Source organism: Ursus americanus, chromosome X, assembly GCF_024610735.1.
Source record: "Ursus americanus isolate L20-20 chromosome X, mUrsAme1.1.p, whole genome shotgun sequence".
NCBI lineage: Eukaryota > Metazoa > Chordata > Mammalia > Carnivora > Ursidae > Ursus > Ursus americanus.
This window is the reverse complement of record NC_142164.1, coordinates 62,947,082-62,972,183: the sequence shown is the minus strand read 5'-3', so window position 1 is coordinate 62,972,183 and position 25,102 is coordinate 62,947,082. Positions and strand designations below refer to the sequence as shown.

Genomic DNA, 25,102 nt, shown 5'->3' with positions numbered 1-25,102 from the left:
TCACTATAAATACGTCCAAAGACTAAAGGAAACCATGTTAAAGAAATAAAAGAAGGTGTGATGACAATGTAACATCACATGGGGAGTATCAATAAACAGATAGGAATTATTTAAAAAGAACTAAATGGAAATTCTAGCGTTGAAAATTACAGTAACTAAAATGAAAAATTCACTAGAGGGGACTGACAGCAGATGTGAATTGGCAAAAGAAACAATTAGTAAACTTGAAGACAGAACAACATGGATTATCCAACATGAAGAACAAAGGTAAAAAAGAGTGAAGAAAAATGAACAGAGCCTCAGAGAGATGAGGGCCATTATTAAGCACACCAACATATGCATAATGAGTATACCAGAAGGAAAGGAGAATGATAAAGGGGAAAAAAAAACTACTGGATGAAATAATGGCTGAAAATTTCCAAAGCTTATTAAAAAGAACTTGCTTATTAAAATGTAATTTACACATCCAGGAAGTGCAAACAAACTCCAAGGAGGAAACATACACAGAGATCTGCAGACACATTATAGTAAAAACATTAAAAGCCAAAACAACAGGAACATCTTCAAAGTAGCAAGAGGAACAGAAGACTCCTTACTAACAAGGGGACCCCAATAAGATTAACAGCTGATTTCTTAGCAAAAACAATGTGTAGGCTGGAAGGCAGTAGGATAATATTCAAAGCACTCAAAAAAAAAACCTGTCAAGCAAGAATCCTATATCCAGAAAATCTACTGTTCAAAAATGAAGCAAAATAAAGACATTTCCAGATAAACAAAAACTGGGAAAATGTGTTACTAACAGAACCACCTTACAAGAAATACTAAAGGAAGTTCTTTAGGCTGAAAACAAGTGACCCAGACTGTAATCCAAATACACACACACACACACACACACATACATCAAAACAAAGAGCACCAGAATGTATAAATGTATACTTTTTTACCTTCTTCTTTGAACCAATTTAAAAAGCAACTGTATAAAATAATATGGGTAAAATTAATTGTTGAGCCTATGACATATAGAGATGCAATATATTTGCCAATAATACCACATAGGAGATGGGTGGGAGCACAGCTACAGTGGGATAAGGAAATGACTTGAGATGGTAAACCAAACACAAGAGAAGAAATGAAGAGAACCAGAAATGATAAATACAAAGGCTAGTATAACAAAATAAGTATTTACTTGCCTTCCTTTCTTCTCTCAGCATCTTTTAAAGTCATAAATTATATGAAGTAATAATTATGACAATGTATTATTAGGATTGTAATATATATAAATGTAATATATGTTAAAATAAAACAACAAAGTGGGGAAACGGAACTAGAACTATACAAGAGTAATGTTTCTATATCTCACTAGGATTACATTATAAAATTCTTAGAAGAAAACATGGTAAATCTTCATGACCTCAGATTTGGCAATGGATTCTTAGCTATAACACAAAAAGTATGACCGACAAAAGAAAAAATACATAAATGAAAAGCTTTTGTGCTTCAAAGGACATTATCAAGAAAGTCAAAAGATAACCCACAGAATGGGAGAAAATATTTGCAAATCATATATCTGATAAAGGACTTGAATCTATAATATATAAAGACCTCTGACATCTCAATAATAAAAAGACCGGTAACCCAATTAAAAAATAGGCAAAAGACCTGAATAAACATTCCTCAAAAAAAGATATTTAAATGGCCAATAAGCACAAGAATAGATGTTCAGTGTCTTTTGTCATCAGGGAAGTACAAATCAAAACCAAAATGAGAGAACACTTCACACTGACTAGGATAGCTAAACTAAAAAAGAAAGATAAGAATTACTACTGGTGAGGATGTGGAGAAACTGGAACCCTCTTGTACTTCTGATGGTAATGTAAAATGATGTAGTCCTCTGAAAACCAGTCCAGCAGTTACTTACAGAATTAAACATAGAGTTACCATACGGCTGAGCAATTCTACTCCTAGATACACCCAAGAGAAATGAAAACTTATGTCCATACAAAACTTATACATGAATGTTGACAGGGGCATTATTTGTAACAGCCAAAAGATGGGAAAAATACCCTGAATACCCACCAACTGATGAATGCACAAAGGCAATATTCCATAGCCACACTGAATATTATTTGGCCATAAAAACAAGTGAAATACTTAATACATGCCATAACATGCATATGCTTTGAAAACATAATACTAAGTGAAAGAAGCCAATCTCAAAAGACCATGTATTATATGATTCCATCTATGTGAAAGGTCCAAAATGGACAAATTATAGAAACTGAACATCGACTGGTAGTTTCTTAGGGCTGGTGAGGGAGGGAGATGGGGGGTGATAGCCAAAAGGGTAGCAAGTTTGTTTCTGAGGTAATAAAAATGTAAAATTGGCTATGGTAACAGTGGTACAGATCATTAAATATACTAAAATCCACTGAATTGCACACTTTAAATGGGTGAATTATATAGCATGTGAATTAATCTCAAAAAAGATGTTTTTAAAAAAACAATTGAATCATAAGGTCCAGCAATTGCACTACTGGGTATTTACCCCAAAGATACAGACATAGTGAAGAGAAGAGCCATATGCACCCCAATGTTCATAGCAGCATTGTCCACAATAGCTAAATTGTGGAAGGAGCCGAGATGGCCTTCAACAGATGACTGGATTAGGAAGATGTGGTTCATATATACAATGGACTATTACCCAGCCATCAAAAAGAACGATTTCACAACGTTTGCAGCAACATGGATGGGACTGGAGGAGATTATGCTAAGTGAAATAAGTCAAGCAGAGAAAGACAATTATCATACGGTTTCACTCACTTACGGAACATAAGAAATAGGAAAATCGGTAGGAGAAGGAAGGGAAGAATGAAGGGGGTGTAAACAGAAGGGGGAATGAACCATGAGAGACTGTGGACTCTGGGAAACAAACTGAGGGCTTCAGAGGGGAGAGGGGTGGGGGATTGGGATAGGCCGGTGATGGGTATTAAGGAAGGCACATATTGCATGGTGCACTGGGTGTTATACGCAAATAATGAATCATGGAACATTGCATCAAAAACTGGGGATGTACTGTATGGTGACTAACATAACATAATAAAAAATTATTATAAAAAATAAATAAATAAATAATAAAAAAACAATTGAAGAAAAGTGTATGATCAGTGTCAGGATCAAGAATTAAGAACTTCTTAAACTTAGATAAAAAGTGCTGTGTACTAACTGTATGATACCTCAGTTTCTACCATATAATTATTGATGAAAAAAATTCTATCACTCAAAATTCATGTCTTTTTAATATTAACTAAAGTAGTAGAGAGGCAGCTGTGTAATAAATCATTACAATTTAAATCTTATCATACTAACAATAAAAAACTTTTATGCTTAAGGTGTTTGCCTCTATTAACAGTGCTCTAGGGGCGCCTGGGTAGCGCAGTCGTTAAGCGTCTGCCTTCGGCTCAGGGCGTGATCCCAGCGTTCCAGGATCGAGTCCCACATCGGGCTCCTCCGCTGGGAGCCTGCTTCTTCCTCTCCCACTCCCCTGCTGTGTTCCCTCTCTCGCTGGCTGTCTATCACAGAAATAATAAATAAAATTAAAAAAAAAAAACAGTGCTCTAGTATCTTTATGGGGCACCTGGGTGGCTCAGCCCGTTAAGCGTCTGCCTTCAGCTCAGGTCATGATCCTGGAGTCCCAGGATCGAGCTCCCTGATGGGCTCCAGGCTCAGCAGGAGTCTGCTTCTCCCTCTGACTGTCCTCCCTCTCATGTTCTCTCTCACTCACTCTTCCTCTCAAATAAATAAATAAAATCTTTTAAAAAGAGAGAAATATCTTTATAATTCAACATTTATTGTATGCTTAATGTCTGCCAGAACCTTATTTACCTTCATATAAATACCGGACACACAGAAGGCAATAAATGAATGAGTGGCCTTAAAGGTTGTCATTTATCTATACTAGGATTTAGTTACCTCATCTGGAAAATTGGAAGGCTGGATATGATCTTCTCTAAAGTAGCACCATTTGAACAGAACTATCTGCAATGATGGAAATGTTCCATACCTAATGCCTTTTTAGCCCTTGAAATGCAGCTAATGCAACCAAGGAATTACATTTTTAATTTAATTTAATTTAAACAGCCACAGGAAGCTAGTGACTACCATATTGCACAGCACAGTTCTAGGGTATAATCCTGCATGAAAAACGCATTTTACAATGCATCCCAGTAATCACATACATGTGGGAGTGTATATATACACATAAAACAATAGTACATAAAGCATTACTTCCCCTAATATGTATAAAGCACTGATATTCTTTCTTATTCTACTGAATTTCATATAAAAAAGTGCTGACCCAACCTATCAACATGATTTCATAACACCGTACTAAGGTTCTTTTCAGCTCTAAAATATTATGCTATATACTAATGACTGTCCTAAAAATATGTATTAATATTTATTTTGTCATCTTTCTTTAGAGATCTATTTATGTATTTGAGGGAGGAAGGGGAGAGGAAGAGAGAAACACAAGCTGACTTCACACAGAGCCCAATGCAGGGCTCAATATCCTAACCCTGAGATCATGACCTGAGCTGAAACCAAGAGTCAGATGCTCAACCGAATGCACCACCCAAGAGCCCCTATTTTGTAATCTTAAGCACAAGTCACTATTTGAAGGTGCCTCAGGCTATATCAGGTTCTACTAAAAACCTTATAACCACTCCTTCATCTCCCTGTTAAATCCATTTTTAAAAAAAATTATGGCAAGTCAGTCACATGCCTTTAATAAGTAGAAAACAAAAGTAACATCTTTCCCTTGTTTTTCACACTTTGGAAATGGCAACCAAAAGGAATGGTAGGATGTACAGAAGACAGGGGAGGAAGAAAGTTGTAGGGTCAGTGTCCAAGAAAACAGAGAAAGCTAATTTTTTATTTCCATCACGTCCTCTGAACCTCCCAATGACTTCTCCATCCCCCTCAACCTCCCAGCCTGACAAAGTCCTACAAATTTTATCTTAACTTCATCAGACTTTGTAGAGGGCTACAGAACAAGAATGGCTCCCAAGAAATCATGTGTTCCAAACTTTCAACTATGAAGTGTTTTTAAAACCTTAATAAAATGATCTGGCTGTGTTCCCCTAGCCTAATCTGCTACTTCTATCTTAAACTCCTCAGTAACCTAAAATTATATGTAGTCCTACAAAGAGTCCATGTTCTCTCTTAACTGTGGGCCTCTGCACACACTATTCTCTCTTTAGCTAATTTCTCTTCATTTTTAAGGTCTTGTCTTAGATATCAGTTACTCAAGGCATTTTTCCCACCTCAAAATTAGATTTGATGCCCTTCAAGTATACTCTTCCAGTACTTTGTATCCTCCCCATCATCGCACTACTGTATTATAATTACCTGTTTATTTACCTTTTTCCCTTACAAGATTTTAAACTCTTCAAGGAAAGGCCTATATTTTATTCTGTTCACTGCTGTAAAGGTGTTCAGTAATTACTGGATGAACAAATGGATATAATTTCTCCAGCACTCCACATGCCTAGTGTCATTACATATTCTCCCTACTTAAAATGTTCTCCCCAGTTCTATCACCAGTATGAGTTCCTCCCTGTAATCTGGTCCTTAATTACCACCATTTCCTCTAGATGCTTACTGTCCTTATTGTTTATACTACTCATTTGATATTTAACCTACATTGTTTTTTAGTTATTCTTGTAATGCATGATTCAATCTCCTTAACTAAACTGATCAATCTTGAAATCATTAATATATGTTTCTCTTGGTACCCCCATTTTTTATCATAGCCCTATGTACATAGTAGATATTAAATATCTGTTCACGCAGAATCAAAATTATGTTTCTCATACAAAACTGACAATACTTCACTGATACTGATGAACAACTGGTGGGAATTAAGCCTTCCATCAATATATAAGAAATAAAACATATAATGAAGTACAAGTACAAATAATTTTTTTGAAACTGAGGGATAACAATGGACACAAATATTAAGAGCCACTATAACAAAAACTACATTCATTAATTAAAGTTAACTAGCTTTATGGTTTCCAAAGTGACCTGTATGCACAGAAGAACACTGTTTTCAAATCAAAGGACAATCGTGTTTACATATGAATTTAGGGCGGTCAATGTTTTGGAGAGAAAGATAGTTATGGTTTGGCCTATCAAGAAGCACTTTCAGCAGAGTTAACTGGTGCCAACTCAATTTGCCTCCTGTTTACAGGTAGCTTTGCTGTTATCCTAGAGTGCCCCCCCCATTGCTACTTACAACTGAGTAAAATCTGAACCATGGACATAATGGTCCCAAATTCCATTACTAACTCTGTAAAGTAGCCCAGTTTTCCTCGCATTTAGAAGGATAAGCAATCTGGGAATCCTGTCTACCCCATCTCTTAAACTCAGAAGAAAAAATTTTTTTAAAAAAACATGTAAATCCTGCGAGTCACTAGCGCTTAGGTGCCCTCTGCCCGAAACCTTCCGTCCCATTCCCCTGTGCTATACCACAAAGGTTTTCTTCACCCCGTCCTCAAACTACTAAGCCCAATTTCCTTCACTTATTGATGTTTTGAGTTACCCCTGACAACCTCTCTCTGACCCAAGGACACGAGGGCAAACTTTTCCCTATAGATCCTTTTGTCCTTCACCCTACTCTACCATGTGAACGGCATCTCACCTGGGAAAGTCGAGCGGTTCCCGAAGCGCGGAGCTGATGTGATCTCCATTGAGGACCTACGCCACGGACAGAGACTAGAGGCCGGATCAGAAACAGGACACGCCGGCGCTTTTCGAAAGCAGCCGCTGCGGCTGCCCAGCGCGAAGAAGGTATCGCGAGCAGCGCCATCTTGAGCGAGGAAAGAGGAACCGAGAGCAAAGGATTGTGGGACGCTGGCGGACCCAACTCAGCAACCTTAATCTCTTCTCCCTTCCCCCTCATTTTCTCAGGGCCGGGGCCCGGAAATAGCTTCTCTGTGAGGAGAGTCAGACGCTTGGGCTCAACCGCTTTTAGCTTCCAGGGTCTGTCATTTGAGTATTTTACACAACCGGTAATACAGAATAACGCTGTCTTTCTGTTTTCCTAGATTTGCCGCGTAAAAAACAGGATGCGCAGTTAAATTTGAACTTGAGATAAACGAGTCATTTTTTAGTATAGTTAATGTCTCAAATACTGCTTTTGCTAAATCTGCCAACCCTCTTGTCCAAGCTTTCCACTTTTCTCTTACAGCCTCCAACTCTGTGCAACGCTTCACTCCATTTTACCTCTGCATATTCTTATCTTCACTCTCCTTACCACTAACTCAGGGTAGATTAAACTATAGATATTAATTTCCCCAGGGTGAAAACTTCATGAACCATGAGATACACTGGGTTTCAGGCTGATTGTTGAGTTTCAGGCTGATTGTTCACTTTTGCACAAACCTTGGGGCAGTTTTCCTTTGGTCTGTTGCTCTTGGGACAGTTTTACACACACACACACACACACACCTTTGCTAATTTGACTTGCTTTCTAGCTCTTCCATTTGGTTTCTGCAGCATCCCTAATTATTACAAAACAGCTAGATTGGCTGACAGATAGTAAAATGAAAATGTATGTAGAGAAGCCCATGTTTAAAGACAGGTTTATAATCTCTTCTCACTGATGTGGGAAACAAAGGCAGAAGAAAAATTATTAAATTTCCTTACTACCTATAACCCATTGACAAATCCTTGAAACAGGCAGAGTGACATTCCTCTAGGAACTCAGCTGCCTTGTGTTAATACTTTGCTAAGGGTAAAAGGCATCTTAGCTCCCCACCCCCAGGATCCTGTAAGCCTACTTTAACATATAAAAATTCCTTTGGAAACTTTATCTCTACCCCCACCACCCCAGATATATGTTGGCAATCACCCTCCAAGCATATGACCCAGAGATATACATCTGAAGAGTTTTTACTAAACAGTAATAAACGACCTTTCCTAACAAGAGCTAGCCCCCTCAGGATCCCGAAAACCTTGTTTCCAAAATACCTGAGAGGCTTACACTATCCCTAACCCCCCTCCAACTTGAAAGTATATAATGGACCACTCCTTAGGACCCCAGCGTAGCTCTTTCTGCCCATGGGTCCTACCCCCGTGCTTTAGTAAAACTACCTTCTTGCACCAATGACGTCTCTAGAATTCCTTCTTGGCCGTCGGCTTCAAACCCTAATGTCTTTTCCTACATCACTCACCACTATCATCAAGCAAAATATTTAAATGTGTTTACAGTTTTCTGGAAAACTGCATTTCCAAGTGTCAGCGTTGCCTAAAACCCTGTAGGTAGTGATGCAGTTGCAATTTTATATTCACTGCTGCATTCTCAAACTTTTTATACAAGACAGGCAAATAATTATGAACTCCTTATGTAGACACACCATGGACTAATTGATTAAGTCTGATGAAGACAAAGGAAATGCATGGCCCATGCAGTTACTTTGTTTCAAAATTCATATTACACTCAGGTTTCCAGAGAAGAGGATGCTTGAGCAGAGTTATTTAAAGAAGAATAGTTTCCAACTGAAGAGGTCAAACAGAATTCCACATATAGGAAATGGCATATTTAAAAGCAAGAAGGTATAAGAAAGCATTCCCATCTTCAAGATTCTATATATATAGAATATATATAGCAGAGTAGTAGGAAATGAGCCTGGGTAAGCAGAGACCTGATGGTGAAAGACCTTGTATTTCATTCTAAGAAGTTAATGCTTGATCCTGTAGCCAGCAGAGGGTCTTAATCAGGAGAGTAACATGATCAGATGTGTATGTACATTAAACCACTCTGGCTTAAATGGAAATGTCAGACTGAAGAGAGTTCAGATTGAAGTCATGAAGTTAATGCAACACTTTAGTCATAAAATAAAGGCCTGAACCTAGTAGCAGCAGTAGCAATAGACCAATTCCAGAGATACTATGGAGATAGCATTGACAGGACTCATTGGCCAATTGTGTTTCCAGTTTATTATTATCTTGCTGAGAGATCAGTAATGGCTTTTATTAATGCCTATATCATCATCAGTAAATATTTATTCAGCATCTTTTCTGGGTTAAGAGCAACACTCTACACTAAAGAAACCCTCGCATCTACCAGTGATTTCTTTTTTTTTTTTTTTAAGATTTTATTTATTCATTTGACAGAGAGAGAGACAGCCAGTGAGAGAGGGAACACAAGCAGGGGGAGTGGGAGAGGAAGAAGCAGGCTCCTGGTGGAAGAGCCTGACGTGGAGCTCGATCCCGGAACACCAGGATCACGCCCTGAGCCGAAGGCAGACGCTTAACGACTGAGCCACCCAGGCGCCCCTACCAGTGATTTCTACTAGGGCTGAATGTTGTCACTGAATCTTTCTACCCAGGTAAAGCATTGTCCAACAATGTTCTAATTTTTAAAAAAATACAGTAATCTATGTACCATTATATTTTGTGAGAGATTGTTAGATATAAGGTGGCAAAATAATATTTTGAATTTTTATACTTGCAGAAACACTTATACACATCATTTTGCTCATTCTTAACAATAGGTTTTTGGGGTGTTCCTCATTGCCAGTAGATAAAGAAGACCAGGGCCATGTGGTATTAGAGTCAGAATTAGAACAGAGGTATTCTGGCTGCTATTCCACTGTTTTTTACACTAAAGATGTTGTCTATACTCAAAGACAAGGTTTAATTGAAAGTCTCTAGAGGCCATATAGAATCATAAGATTTTAAATGAGCTAAGACCTCAGAATTCTGAAACACCTAATCCTATAGATGATTTCTCAGGAGTCTTGAGAAGTTTCATTAGAATTATCTAAAGGCATTATTGGCGTGGACCAACAGTTATGAGTTCTTTGAATGGAGTCAACATGTTTTTACTGAAGTCGTATTCACTGTAAGTCAACTGATTAAGAAATGTGAATCACATTGGAATACCCAAGTAGTTACTCTGTGATGAGCTAAAGTAGGTCAAACATGATCCAAATGAGTCAAAGAAAATTTCCAGTGCACCCAGAAATAGAACATGAAGCATAGTGAGAGTTGTGCACTGTTAGGGAACTGCAGCAACAGACAGCCCAAGTTGGCCTACAGCAACTTGACACATAAGCATCTAAAATAATTAAAGAGATATAGGAGCACACAATAAAAGCCACTATAAATAACTGTTGCAGACTCAGTTCACATGACAGCACTTTAATTATGCAATAATTATAATTACATGTGTATGGTATTTTGCAATTTACAAAGTGCTTTTTAGTACCTTATCTTATTTAATCTCCACATCAACACTGGAGAATAGGTATTATTCATTAATATTCACGCATTTGGGGCACCTGGGTGGCTGAGTTGGTTAGGCATTTGCCTTCAGCTCAGGTCGTGATGCCAGGATCCTGGGATAAAGCCCTACGTTGGGCTTCTTGCTCAGCGGGGAGTCTGCTTCTCCTTCTTCCACTCCCCCTGCTTGTGCTCCCCCCAGTCAAATAAGTAAAATCTTTAAAAAAATATTCACATATTTATGAGGAAACACACTTATTTATGTGGCTTGACAGAGGTCCCGGAGCTAATGGCATGAAAACCAAACCTAGGTTTTATGACTTCAAATACTGTGATATTTTCACTTAATTACACGTGAAATGTGGAAGAAACACTTAAGTTCTTTAAGAAAGCCACAGTGGCCTTTTCTGTTGCTAGAAAATACCAGAAGTTGTTTCCACCTGAATGCCTTTGCACTTGGTTTTTTCCTCTACTTGGAACATTGTCCTCGCTTCCTGGAGACTTTTTAATGACTCGAATATCACCGTTTAGAGTAGATTTTCAAGAGTACCTTCTTTAAAGAAGCTATTTCCTGTCCCTTCAGCTCTCTATCACATTGCCTTGTTTAATTTCCCTTAAAATCTTGCTACTCAAAGAGTGGTCCATGGACCACCAGCATTGGTATCACTTGGGAGCTTATAAGAAATGCAGAATCTCAGGCCCCACTCCAGACCTCATGATTCAGTATCTGCATTTTAATAAGAATTCCCTAGGTTATTCATATACACATTAAAATTTGAGAAGCACTTTTAGAGCACATATAACTTTCTGAAATTAATTTCTTTATTTTTGTGTATTTTTAACATTAAGAACTATTTCATCATAACTAAAAATTATAAACCAAAAGATAATGGACACCCATGTACCTGCAACCCAGCTTAGTCATATCTGCTTCTCCCTCTCCCTCTATCCCTCCCCCACTTGTGCTTGCTCTCTCTTTCTTTCTCTCTCTCAAATAAATAAAAATCTTTAAAAAAATACATCAAGACCAAGTAGGTTTTATCCCAGAAATGCAAAGTTGGCTGAATATATGTATATATACTAATTTGTATTCTTTAGCTGCTGGGAGTAGTTTACCTATATGTCGTTCACATTAAAGTTGGTTGTATGATAGACAAATTTTAAAGAGAAAATGTCATATTTCAGAAAATGTATTCAATAAAATTCAAGACTCATTCAAGATTTTAGTTTAGTTTACACTGTTTATTCTTAATATTGTTTAAGTGTTTTTTCACATTTTTCTCAACATTGCACTAACCCTATTTTATTATTAATTATATTCATTTTATTATATTAAATGTAATATCAGCTCTAAATTTTATTAGAAATATTATACTTTATTATTATATGTTAGCTGCATTGCTCAAATGCTTATTTTTGTAAATTCTAGAGTTTGACATGTAGCATACATACTGTCAGGCATCTTCTCTAGAATGAGAATTTGCAGCTATCTCATTTCTCCTAAGTCTAAAAAATTCAATTATTCATTAGAATTATTGCCCACGGGGTGCCTGGGTGGTTCGGTTGGTTAAGCGTCTGCCTTCTGCTCAGGTCATGATCCCAGGGTCCTGGGATCGAGCCCCACATCAGGCTCCCTGAGGGAGCCTGCTTCTCCCTCTCCCTCTGGCTGCTCCCCCCGCTTGTGCTCTCTTGCTCACTCTCTCTCAAATAAATAAATAAATAAATAAATAAATAAATAAATAAAATCTTTAAAAAAGAAACTCTTAGTTAACTAGGAAGAGAAAGGATCTTCTCTAAACTGATAAAAAAAAATCTCCCACTGTAAAAAAAATCTATTTCAAACATTTTACTTAGTGTATACATTTTAGTAGTGTTCTCCTTAAAGATAGGAATATGTCAAAGATGCCCACTTACCCAACTACTATTTGACATCATATTGGATGGAAGTAATGGTCAATGAAAGAAGATAAGAAATAGAAACAGAAGGCTTAAGGATTGAAAGAGAGAAAACACTAGTAATTTGTAGGTTATATCATTTTCCAGATTAAAAAAAGATCTATATATAAGCTAATAAAAACAAGAGAGTTATATAAGATTGTTAAGTAGAAAGTCAATTCAAAATAATTAGTACCCTGTAGAGGATATAAAATTTTTTTAAATTGTGAAGATTTTCTAAACCTTTACTACTTATTTGTGTGCTTTGTTACATCAGTGTTAAAATGTCCTATTATGACTGTGGATTTGTCAATCTCGTAATTTGCTCATCTATCGTTTTATAATTAAGTTGATATTATGAGGGGCATACAAGTTCATGATTGTTATACTTTGTTGGTGGCTGACAAAAGATTAAGTCATTTCCTTTTTATATATATTAATAATTTTCACCATGAATTCTCTTTTTTGTCTGATACTGATATTGCCATATCTTTGCCTAGTGTATCTTTTTTTACCCCATTATTGTTAGCCTTTTTGTATGATTCTGTTTTAGGTTTGTCTTCTGTAAGCAACATATGCCTGGATTTTGTTTTTATATCCAATCTGAGAGTCTCTTTTAATAGACATCTATGGTTAATTTACATTTATATATTAATTATAAATACATTTGGGCTTCTATTGTATTATTTTGTATTTCATTTTTGCCATAGTTTTTGTTTACTTCTTTTTCCCTTCTTTTCTGCCTTCAGATAGATTGATTAAGCTTTTCCCCCTACTGGTGTGAAAGTTATGGATGTTATTTACATTTGTTCAGAGATCACACTTACAATTTTTAAGATATATGTTACTATACATTTTTCTAACAGTCTAAAGTTAACATTTCTAGCCTTCTCCCCAAAATGACAAGAATGTTAGAACTCTCAACTTTCCCCTTCTATCTTCCATGCTGTAGTACCTTAGATTTTAATTCTATAAACTTTATCAAATTAATTATTATCATGATACTTCTTACAGTCAGTTACTTACCTGAATTTTTCAACATTATTTGCTGATTTCTTTGTTCAACATTGCTTACTTACATCACAGTCTTTATCTGGTTTCAATTTCAGTCTTGTTGGAATGCATCCTTTGTGGTCCCTTTACTGAAGTTCTATATGTAGTAAACTTTGAGACTTGGGATGTCTGAAAATATGTTTATTTCATTCTAATTTCTGTATAATACTTCAAGTGATTATCAAGCTCTAAGTTGATAGATTATTCAATTAGATTTCCTTTGGGACAAAATTCTCCTGTTATTACACATTCTGGGTTGTTTTATTTGGTTTTGGTTTTGGTGGTAAGATTCCTCTTTGCTTTGTAATTTTTTGTTATGATCTCTTATTTAGAGAGAGTTGTCTTCCCCATGAGTTGTGCAAATATGCTAGGTTGTAGAGGTGTCGCTATGAAACAGTTTTGTGTTTGCTTCTGTAGTATCCCTATAGAATTTACCAGTTTGGGACCAGTCTGTTTTTTTAGCTTTTGTTTTCCAGTGCATTTCTTTCATGGAGACCCCACAGCTGAGAATGGGTGTCCTGTTCATAAGCACACATTTGTAGGCCAGCAGTCAGAGTTCTTGTAGTACTTCTTATTTTGGGAAGCCCAATTCCAGCTTACCACAAAAACTGGGTCTGTAGGGGCGCCTGGGTGGCACAGTGGTTAAGCGTCTGCCTTCGGCTCAGGGCGTGATCCCGGCGTTATGGGATCGAGCCCCACGTCAGGCTCCTCCACTATGAGCCTGCTTCTTCCTCTCCCACTCCCCCTGCTTGTGTTCCCTCTCTCGCTGGCTGTCTCTATCTCTGTCAAACAAATAAATAAAATCTTTAAAAAAAAAAACTGGGTCTGTAGCCTATCACCCACTGCAGCAGGGCATTAAAACTCCAGCCAAATGGAGGTGGAGGAAGGGTTTGACTACACCTACTATACGCATATATTAAAACTTGGAGAACTGTACACCAAAATGATGATTTTACCTTATATCTTAATTTTAAAAAGAAAAGAAAAAGGGGCACCTGGGTGGCACAGCCAGTTAAGCGTCCAATTCTTGATTTCGGCTCAGGTCATGATCTCAGGGTTGTGAGATCAAGCCCTGTGTTGGGCTCCATGCTCAGCATAGACTCTGCCTGTCCCTCTCCCTACTCCTCTGCTGCTCCCCTTGCTCACTCTCTCACTCGCTCGCTCGCTCTCAAATAAATAAATGAAATCTTTAAAAAAAAAAAAAGAAGAAATACCCCAGATTTTGTCTTACATGTATATCTGATTCCTCTATGGGTCATGCGCTTCAATGCTGTTTGTTGTTCTGACTTTGAGTTTCCTCTTTGTTCAGGACCCCTAGAGAGTTTCTTTGTTTGCCTTCAAACTCAACTATGCAATTTCAAAACTGGGCGGGGAGGGTGTTGTTGTAATCTGTTGTTGTTGTTGTAATTTTTATCCAACTTGTCTATGTATTTGGAGTATGTAAAGCAAATTGCCTAAAGATGTTTATCAGTGTTATTAGCAACTTTTGAAAAAAAATCCCAAACCTTCAAAAAGCAGTTCAATGAAAAACTTCAAAAATTACATGAAAAGTATATGGACTTGTGTTGATATGGAAGAGTATATATGAAATAGTGTTGAGTAAAGCAGAACACAAAGAGATATATGTATGTATATCACATATGTATATACATACCATATACATGTGTGTGAATGTATGTATACACACACTCACACATATCCACATGCATCACTATTAGGATTTCGAAAGAATACATCATAAAATAAATAGTTGACATAATAAAATTATGTTTATCACTTTTTCCCCCTTTTTTGAGGGGAACATTTATTGAACATTTATTTTTTTCTAAGCACTGAACTGGGTGCTTTAACTCATATCAACTAATTTTGTACTCTCAAAAGCACATACAGAGTAGGTTCTAAAATAACACTTACTTTTCAAATGAGGAAAAGGAAGCTTAGGGGTTGCCCAAGGATACATAGCTTGGAAGTGGGAGAGCTGATACTCAAATCCAGAGGGTCTGACTCAAAAGCCCATGCTCCTTATTACTATACCATGGACTGTTTTATTTATAGCTATCTATTTAATTTTTTTTAACTCATGTAAAGGATTAGTTATTTTCCCCAAGTTTTTATTTAAATTCCAGTTAGTTAACATGCAGTGTAATATTAGTATCAGGTGTAGAATTTAGTGATTCATCACTTATATACAACACCCAGTGCTCATCACAACTGCCCTCTTCCATACCCATCACCTACTGAACCCATCCCCATGCTCACGTCCCTCCCAGCAACATCAGATTTTTCTCTATACTTAAGTCTGTTTCGTGCTTTGTCTTTCTCTTTTTCCCTGTGTTCGTTTGTTTCATTTCTTAAATTAAACACATGAGTGAAATTACATGGTATTTGTCTTACTCTGACTGACTGATTTCACTTAGCATTTTACTCTCTAGCTCCATCCATGTTGTTTCAAATGGCAACATTTCATTCTTTTGATGGCTCAGAAATATATTCCATTGTGTATATAAGCTACATCTTCTTTATCCATTCATCAGTCAATGGATATTGGGGCTCATTCCATACTTTGGCTATAGTTGATAATGCTGCTATAAACATCAGGGTGCATGTATCTCTTCACATCAGGATTTTTGTATCCTTTGTGTAAACACCTTGGATGCAATTGCTGGATCATAGGGTAGTTCTATATTTAAATTTTTGAGGAACCTGCATAATGTTCTACACAGTGGCTGCACCAGTTTGCATTCCCACCGACAGTATAAAAGAGTTCCCCATTTCCCACATCCTTGCCAACACCTGTTGTTCCCTATGTTGTTAAATTTAGCCATTCTAACTGGTGTGAGGTAATATCTCATTGTAGTTTTGATTTGTATTTCCCTGATGATGAGTGATGTTGAGCATCTTCTTCTGTGTCTGTTAGCCATCTGGATGTCTTCTTTGGAAAAATTTCTATTCATGTCTTCTGCCCATTTTGTAACTGGATTATTTGTTTTTTGGGTGTTGAGTTTTATAGTTTCTTTATATATTTTGGATACTAACATTTTATCAGATATATCATTTGCAAATATCTTTTCCCATTCCATATGTTGCCATTTAGTTTTATTGATTGTTTCCTTCTCTGTGCAGAAAAGCTTTTTATTTTTGTAAAGTCCCAATAGTTTATTTTTGCTTTTATTTCCTTTGCCTCAGGAGACATAACTACCAAGAAGTTGTGACAGCCAATGTCAAAGAGGTTACTGCCTGTGTTCTCCTCTAGGATTTTGATGGTTTCCTGTCTCAGATCTAGGTCTTTCATCCATTTTGAATTTATTTTTGTATATGGTATAACAAAGTGACCCAGTTTCATGCTTTTGCTTGTTGATCTCCAGTTTTTCCAACACCATTAGTTGAAGAAACTGTCTTTCATCATTGGATATTGTTTCTGGCTTGGTGAAGATTAGTTGACCATATAGTTATGCGTCCATTTCAGGGTTTTCTATTCTGTTCTGTTTGTCAGTGTGTTTGTTTTTGTACCATTACCATACTGTCTTGATGACTACAGCTCTGTAATATAACTTGAAGTCCAGAATTTTGATGCCTCTAGCTCTGCTTTTCTTTTTCAAGATATCTTTGGCTCTTTGGGGTCTTTTGTGGTTCCATACAAATTTTAGGATCCTTTATTCTAGCTCTGTGAAAAATCCTGGTGGTACTTTGATAGGGATTGCATTGAATGTGTAGATGGCCTTGGGTAGTATAGACATTTTAACAGTATTTGTTCTTCCAATCCAATGGCATGGAATGTTTTTCCCTTTCTTTGTGTCATCTTCAATTTATTTCATCAGTGTTTTCTAGTTTTCAGAATATAGATCTTTTATCTCTTTGGTTAGGTTTATTCCTAGGTATCTTATTGTTTTGGGCGCAATTGTAAATGGGATCAATTCCTTGATGTCTCTTTATGCTGCTTCATTACTGGTGTAGAGAAATGCAACAGATTTCTCTACATTGATTTTGTATTCTGTATTCTGTGACTACTGAATTCGTGTATCAGTTCTGGTAATTTTTTGGTGGAATCTTTTGGATTTTCTACATAAAGTATGATGTTATCTGAAAATAGTGAGAGCTTGACTTCTTCCTTGCAGATTTGGATGTCTTTTATTTCCTTGTGTTGTTCAATTGCTGAGACTAGGACTTCCAGTACTATGTTAAATAAAGGTGGTGAGAGTGGACATCCCTGTCTTACTCCTGACCATAGAGGAGAAGCTCTTGGTTGCTCCCCATTGAGGATGATATTAGCTGTGGGTCTTTTGTATATGGCCTTCATGATATTGAGGTGTGTTCCCATAACCCTACTTTGTGGAGGGTTTTTATCATAAAAGGATGTTGTACTTTGTCAAATGCTTTTTCTGCATCTATTGGAAGGATAACGTGGTTCTTTTCCTTTCTTTTATTAATGTGGTGTATCATGGTGATTGATTTGTGAATATTTAACCAACCCTGCAGCCCAGGAATGAATCCCACTTGACTGTGGTGAAGGATTCTTTTAATGGACTGTTGGATTTGATTTGCTAGTATTTTATTGAGAATTTTTACATTCATGTTTATCAGAGATATTGGCCTGTAGTTCTTTTTTTTTTAGTGGAGTCATTGTCTGGTTTTGGAATCAGGGTAATGTGGGCATCAGAGAATGAGTTTGGAAGTTTCCATTCCTTTTCTATTTTTTGGAATAGTTTAAGAATAGGTATTAACTCTTCTCTAAATGTTTGGTAGAATTCCCTGTGAAGCCGTCTGACCATGGACTTCTGTTGGAGATTTTTTTGATTCCTGATTCACTTTCTTTGCTGATTATGGGTCTGTTCAAGTTTTCTATTTCTTTCTGTTTCAGTTTTGGTAGTTTATATGTTTCTAGGAATTTATCCATTTCTTTCAGATTGACCAGTTTGTTGGCATATAATTTTTCATAATACTCTTTTATACTTGTTTGTATTTCTGTGGTGTTGGTTATGATCTCCTTCATTTCTGATTTTATTTATTTGGGTCATTTTTCTTTTTGATAAGTCTGGCTAGAGGTTTACCAATTTTATTAATGTTTTCAAAGAATTACCACCTGGTCATTGTTCTGTTCTATTGTTTTTTATTTTTTTGGTTTCTGTATCATTTATTTTTGCTCTAATCTTTATTATTTTCCCTTATTTTGCTGGCTTTAGGCTTCATTTATTGGTTTTTTTCTAACTCCTTTTGGAGTAAGGTTAGATTTTTTATTTGGGACTTTTCTTGCTTCTTGAGGTAGGCCTCTTTTGCTATATACTTCCCTCTTGGGACTGCTTTTGCTGTGTCCCAAAAGTTTTGGTTTATGGTGCTTTCATTTTCATTTTCATGTATTTTTTTTTAATTTCCTCTTTGGTTTCCTGGTTGACCCATTCATTGTTTAATAGCATGTTGTTTAACCTCCATGTATTTGTGGTCTTTCCAGATTTTTTCTTGTGGTCGACTTTGTTTCATCCCATTGTAGTTGGAAAAGATGCATGGTATAATCTCAGTCTTTTTGTACTTGTTGAGGGCTGATTTGTGACCTAGTATGGGATCTGTTCTGGAGAATGTCCCACGTGCACTTGAAAAGAATGCGTATTCTGCTCTTTTAGGATGAAATGTTCTGAATGTATCTGTTAAGTCCATCTGGTCCAATGTGTCACTCAAAGCCATTGTTTCCTTGTTAATTTTCTGCTTAGATGGTCTGTCCATAGGCGTAAGTGGGGTGTTAAAGTCCCCTGCTATTATTGTATTATTATCAATAATATGTTTGTTATTATGTCTTCCTTTATGTTTGCTATTAAGTGTTATTAAGGGTGCTCCCCTTTGGGGTACATAAGCATTAACAATTATTAGACCTTCTTGTTGGATGGACCCCCTTTTTATGATATAGTGCCCTTCTTCATCTCTTGTTACAGTCTTTGGATTAAAAACTAGTTTGTGTGATAGAAGTATTGCTACTCTGGTTTTCTTTTGACTTCCATTTCCATGGTAAACATTTCTCCATCCCCTCACTTTCAATCTGCAGGTGTCTTTAGGTCTAAAATGAGTCTCTTGTAGGCAGCATATTGATGGATATCATTTTTATCCATTCTGACACCCTCTGTCTTTTGATTGAAGCATTTAGTCCATTTGCATTCAGAGTAATCACTGTTATAGATGAATTTAGTGCCATTTTATTACTTGTTTTGTCATCGTTTCTGGAGATTTTCTCTGTTCCTTTCTAGTCTGTGTCAATTTTGGTCTTTCCTTTCTACTCCCTTTAATATTTCTTGCAGGGCTTGTACCCTTGGTCATCCTTTTACTTTGAATCTTTCTTTTAGGAAAAGCCTGGATCCTCTTATAAAGGATTTGCTTGGTTATGTGAAGCCCACTTGGAATAATCTCCCTTTTGATTAATTTAAAGTCAAGTGATTAAGGACCTTAATACGTTTGCAATTTCCTTCACCTTTGCAATATAACCTATCTAAATCAAGAGAGTGATATCCCATTATATTCACAAATTCTGTCCACACTCAAGGAGAAGTGATTATATAGGGCATGTAAAGTATGGGGTAGGGATCCTGAGGACCATTTTAGAATTTTGCCTCTGATAAAAAATAGGTTCAAGACCAAGTTGTGAATGAAGACATGTGTCCACACAAAAACATGCACATGATTGTTCATAGTAGCATTTATTAAATTTTACTCTATTCCTAGTAGCCAAAATAGCCAAAATAGTCTATGAGTGTCAACCACTCAAATGTCCATGAACTGATGACAGGATAAACAAAATATCCATATCCATACAATGGAATAATATTTGTCTATAAAAAGGGATGAAGTTGGGGTGCCTGGGTGGCTCAGTCAGTTAAGTGTCTGCCTTCAGCTCAGGTCATGATCCCAGGGTCCCGGGATTGAGTCCCACATCGGGCTCTCTGCTCAGTGATGAGCCTGCTTCTCCCTCTGCCTCTCCCTCTGCTTGTGCGCACTCTCTCTCTCTGTCTGTCAAATAAATAAAATCTTTTTTAAAAAAGGGATGAAGTATTGATTCATGTCACAATATGGATGAACCTTGAAAACATTATGCTAAATGAAAAAAATCCAAAAGAACATACGTTATATGGTTCTATTTATATCAAATGCCCAGAACAAGGACATTTATAGAGACAGAATGCAGATTTTGCATAAAACTGGGAAGTTTAGGGGTAAATGGTGGAGTGGCTGTTAATGGGAATAGGGTTTTCTTACTGGGGTGATAAAATGTTCTAAAATTGATTATGGTTGCACAACTCTATAAATAAACTAAAATGCATTGAATTGTACACCTTAAATAGGTTAATTTTATATATGTGAATTATATCTCAATAAAGCTGTTAAAAGATCAAACTGTTCCACAAAGGCCCAGCTGACACAGGTGTCCTTTTATCACACTGAGTCACATTTTCTTTGCAACCTACTTTCCCTTCCCCATTTCCTCACTGGGGAAAAAGCCATCCCCCTTTTGTCCTTCCAGTATCATTGTGACTGCAGGGCTGGTCTGAGACTATGAACAACCTGTGGAGCAGGGGTGTTGACAGGTGTTACCTGCTCTGACCTGGCCCACGGGGAGCCCAGGATCACCTGATGAGGGGGCAGCACAGCCAGGGGAGGTGCATGTGTAATACTCCGTCACTGGCTTTAATAAGGAAAGCTCTGCTAAAATGGACTAAAGTATGTGAGGCAACACAATAGGTTTTAGGTTTTTGGCATTTCAACCTGTGGAGAATTTCTATCTGAAACACGTTGCTGTGAGCCCCCCCTCCGCCCCCAGGGCTCCACAATTATCTTTTTAAAAGCTGTTCTGCAGAACTGGGGTAAACCACTAATATTGTCATAATCTAGAGTTCTTTGTATCTCTGTGATTTGTTGACGCTGATACCATATATCCTCTACAATCAAGAGTGTGCCAAAAGGCACTAAGTTAACCTTTCACACTTTAAAACAAACAAACGAAAATGGTTTAGTGATCTCTGTGTTTCCTTACATTATCAAAAATATTTGACAATAGCAACACTTATCTTTCGGAGCCCTAATTATAAACCTCACTTTCCTGTTTCTTTAAGAGGGCTGAGGATGGGCTATATTAGACCTCTAGTATTAAGCTGAACAACCAATTACGTTTCTAAAAACTCTTTCTATCCAGAATCTAAAACACACAAGTTGAAGAATAAGGCATATTAATAGGTGTTGACAATTCTCAAAAAGTAGAGTTAGGCTTTCAACAGTCTGTGGCATTTTTTTTTAAAGTCTGAGTTTGTTGATTTTCAAGTGCTAACTATACAGAATGTTTCTATATGACTCAAATACAACAAACCACCAGCTCTTCACAATCAGCACCGTTCACTGGGACACTCCTGAAGTTTTGATCCTGTCCATCAGATACCCTGTCCATTGTACGCCTGTGTGCCTGATCCCTTGATGTCTGTGCATTGGGAATGCATCGAGAGATGATGTGCATCTGATATCTTCCCATAAAATAAACTGCCAGCAAACTTTCTAACTTGTATTTTAACTGTTGAAAAAGAGATTCAAAACTTTTGTTTAGGTCATGTATAAAGGATGGACTGTATTTCTTATTTTTAGAAACCATTCTTTACATTTCAAATTTTAACAGAAAAGAAAGCCCTGAGGTATTGATAAAGTTCTCCATGTAAATGTGTTCTCTTCTCTCCATGCTGCCAATAAGACAAATCAAAGGCTGTGGGGGGGGAAGTCCTCAAGAATGTGTGTAGACAAGAAAGTAATTTATTTCCAGGTCAAAGTCTCTGTTTCATGGAGCTACCAAACTTTAAAAAGAATGTCACATTTTTTTTCTTTGTTATGGAACCCAGAGACTGTAAAAAGAAAAAGAAAGTTTTTGTTGCATTTTTGATGCTGGCACGAGGTTTTTGTACACTTTTTTTTCATATATCTGTGTATAAAAAAATTCTGTCCATTGTTTATGAAATTAGTATTACAGTTTGAGGTAAACAAAAGAATTTGTATTGCTGGATAAACGATTAGCTTATAAATTTAAAAGGTTTCTTTTCCTCAATTTAAAAACTTAAAGTAATGGACCAATAAACCTGTGAAAGATGCTTTCTTTACAAAAAAAAAAAAGATCAAACTGTAGTATTTGGTAACTTCTTTGAAACTCAGTAACTCATTCTCAACTTCCTCACCTTTAAGTGCATATAATGCCTACCTCACAAGCTCGCTGTGAGGATCAAATGAAATAATTAGGGGGAATTGTTTTATAAACTGCAAAATGGTATCCACATTTTAAAACCATCGTTATGTAGCCTGTAACTTTGCAATCAAGTCAAGATCAACTTAATTTTTTTCAGTCTTTCTTTATAATAGCACTCTAGGGGCACCTGGGTGGCTCAGTCAGTTAAGCTGCTGACTTGGTTTTTGCTTGAGTCATGGTCTCAGGGTCATGGGATTGAGCCCTTCATTGGGCTCTGCGCTGGGCTCAGTCTGCTTGGGATTCTCTCTCTCCTTCTCCCCCTCCCCCTGCTCGCTCTCTCTCTCTCTCTCAAATAAATAAATAAATAAAATATTTGAAAAAATAGTACTCTATTTATTCTGATAGCTGGATATCAATTCTATATTTCCAAACCAAAACTCTCTAATGCATTTCTTTTCACTCTCAACAGAAATGGAGAACAGTTTCTCAATCCTATCTTTCCTTTCATCTATTTGAAGTCTTCTATTTAAAATTCCTCAAACTTCTCACCCAAAAAGCTAATTCAGTTTCAATTTCTGTAATCTTCTCTCATAAATCCTCATAAATTAAATATTATTGCCCCTCATCTGATCCTTTTATATGTAGGAGATAAACACGGGCTCCAGGCTTAAAAGTAAGATCTACCTTGAGGTTTATCTACAACAAGCAATGTTTAAAGCAAAGGTCAAGGATGATAGGAGATCAGAAACTGGAAGAGACATTTTATTTGATTGAAACTAAAAAAAATCCAGAGATTATAATTCTCTAAGGTTTGAAGTAGCAGATGAAATCACAAAGGTAAAGGTTCACAGACATGTCAATGACATGTTAAAATGCCTGGAATATAATACTAAAGGGAAAGGCTAAATTAAAAAATAGTAGATACAGTATATTTATGTGGAGAAAAATTTTTAAAAATGGAAACAGCTGATCCATCAATTTTTTGATTAGTCTATTACTAAAAGTATAATAGTTCTCTAATATTGTTTTCTGTTTTTTAAATAATAAATATAGTACATATAAAAATGAAAAAATATTCACATATCATGGAAAGTTCATGAAATAAATTATTCTATAGTGTGATTCTGGAGACAGATTATTAATAAGGTTAAGGGAAAAAAAGCAAACCTATGGAATGGGAGAAGACATTTGCAAATAACATATATGATAAAGGATTAGCATCCAAAATATGTAATGAAATTATAAAACTCAACACCCAAAAAATTAATAATCCAATTTAAAAATGGGCAGAAGATATAAACAGACATTTCTCCAAAGAAGATATACAGGTGGCCAACACATAAACGAAAAGATGCTCATCCTCACTTACCATCAGGGAAATGCAAATCAAAACTGTAATGAGATATCACCTCACACCTGTCAGAATGGCTAAAATCAACAAAACAAGAAACCACAGGTGTTGGCAAGGTTGTGGAGTAAAAGGAACCCTCTTGCACTGTTGGTGAAAATGCAAAGTCGTGCAGCCACTGTGGAAAACAGTATGGAGGTTTCTCAAAAAGTTAAATGATCCAGCAATCACATTATTGGGTATTTACCCAAAGAATACAAAAATGCTAATTCAAAGGGACACATGCACCCCTATGTTTATAGCAGCATTATTTATAATAGCCAAATTATAGAAACAACCCACATGTCCATCAATTGATGAATGGATAAAAAAGTGGTATATATATACACAATGGAATATTATTCAGCCATTAAAAAAGAATGAAATCTTGCCATTTGCAATGACATGGAGCTAGAGACTGTAATGCTAAGCAAAATAAGTCACTCAGAGAAAGACGAATACCATATGATTTCACTCATATGTGGAAATTAAGAAACAGAACAAACGTACAGGGGCGCCTGGGTGGCACAGCGGTTAAGCGTCTGCCTTCGGCTCAGGGCATGATCCCGGCATTATGGGATCGAGCCCCACATCAGGCTCCTCTGCTGTGAGCCTGCTTCTTCCTCTCCCACTCCCCCTGCTTGTGTTCCCTCTCTCGCTGGCTGTCTCTCTCTCTGTCAAATAAATAAATAAAATCTTAAAAAAAAAAAAAAAGAAAGAACAAACGTACAAAGGGGAAAAAAAGAAGCAAAGGAAAAAGCAGACTCTTAACTAAAGAGAACAAACTGATGGTTACCAGAAGGGAGGTGGGTGAGGGGATGGGTTAAATAGGTGATGGGGATTAAACAGTGCACTTGTCGTGATGAGCACAGGGTGATGTATGGAATTGTTGAATCACTGTGTTATACACCTGAAACTAATATAACACTGTATGTTAACTAACTGTAATTTAAATAAAACTTTAAATAAATAAAATAAAATGGAAAACTAAATTTTAATAAAGGGCAAAATTAGTACATGAACTTCAATGACAGCTATGTAAGCGTGTTTTTATAAATATGTGAATAGAGACTGGAAAGAAACATTGAGAAATAAAAATAGCTTTGTATATTAATGGTGATACAGAATTTTTTTTCTTTTCAAAAATTTTATAGTGTTTTTCATTAATAGAATTCTTTTTTTCTTTCTGTTTTTCCTTTTTAAGAGTAAGTAATGCTTGTGGCAAAATGTGGCAAAATTCCCAATTC

At 36.4% G+C, this 25,102-nt stretch overlaps 1 protein-coding gene across 7 annotated transcripts in view; it reads right to left on the bottom strand.

The window, feature by feature from the left end:
* The window catches only part of ABCB7 (ATP binding cassette subfamily B member 7), a 311,206-nt gene that overhangs the window by 272,913 nt on the left and 13,191 nt on the right, over positions 1–25,102 (bottom strand). For 3 of the 7 annotated variants that reach the window (XM_087860326.1, XM_087860324.1, XM_087860325.1), the window contains exon 1: positions 6,701–6,901. The exons of 1 other annotated variant lie outside the window; for it this stretch is intronic. In XM_087860326.1, the coding sequence (XP_087716452.1) occupies positions 6,701–6,868 (168 nt within the window). In that variant the 5' untranslated portion in view covers positions 6,869–6,901. Of the gene's footprint in view, positions 1–6,700; positions 6,902–25,102 lie in introns of those variants that run through there. 3 more of the 7 variants (XR_015723486.1, XM_045803621.2, XM_087860327.1) reach the window with 2 other exon arrangements.